This window comes from Penaeus monodon, chromosome 24 (assembly GCF_015228065.2).
Source record: "Penaeus monodon isolate SGIC_2016 chromosome 24, NSTDA_Pmon_1, whole genome shotgun sequence".
Lineage (NCBI taxonomy): Eukaryota > Metazoa > Arthropoda > Malacostraca > Decapoda > Penaeidae > Penaeus > Penaeus monodon.
The window spans coordinates 26,842,019-26,842,258 of NC_051409.1; the positions used below are offsets into that span (position 1 = coordinate 26,842,019).

Genomic DNA, 240 nt, shown 5'->3' on the forward strand with positions numbered 1-240 from the left:
TAGCAAAATCGCCCCCATCAAGACCCCCCCCCCCCCGTCTGCGGCCAAACCACTTGACTGACCGGCGGCACGCGGGAGGGAGGGAAGGGGGGGGGGGGCACAAGCGCACGATGGCATCGGCGCAGCGGCCGAAGCCAACCTCCACGGCGCAACGAGGGTGGTCGCTCCCATGCCCTCTCGGCTGCGTCTCCAGGCCCCGGATGTGGGGACGAAATATGGCACTATTTTGGGGGGGGGGCG

At 69.2% G+C, this 240-nt stretch overlaps 1 protein-coding gene across 1 annotated transcript in view; it reads left to right on the top strand.

Annotated features, from left to right (window-relative positions):
• Window positions 1-110: 110 nt before the first annotated feature.
• LOC119588933 (H(+)/Cl(-) exchange transporter 7-like) overlaps window positions 111-240 on the top strand; it is a 9,311-nt gene continuing 9,181 nt past the window's right edge. The window contains exon 1 of the mRNA XM_037937547.1: window positions 111-202. Coding sequence (XP_037793475.1) covers window positions 111-202 — 92 coding nt within the window. The remainder of the gene's footprint in view (window positions 203-240) is intronic.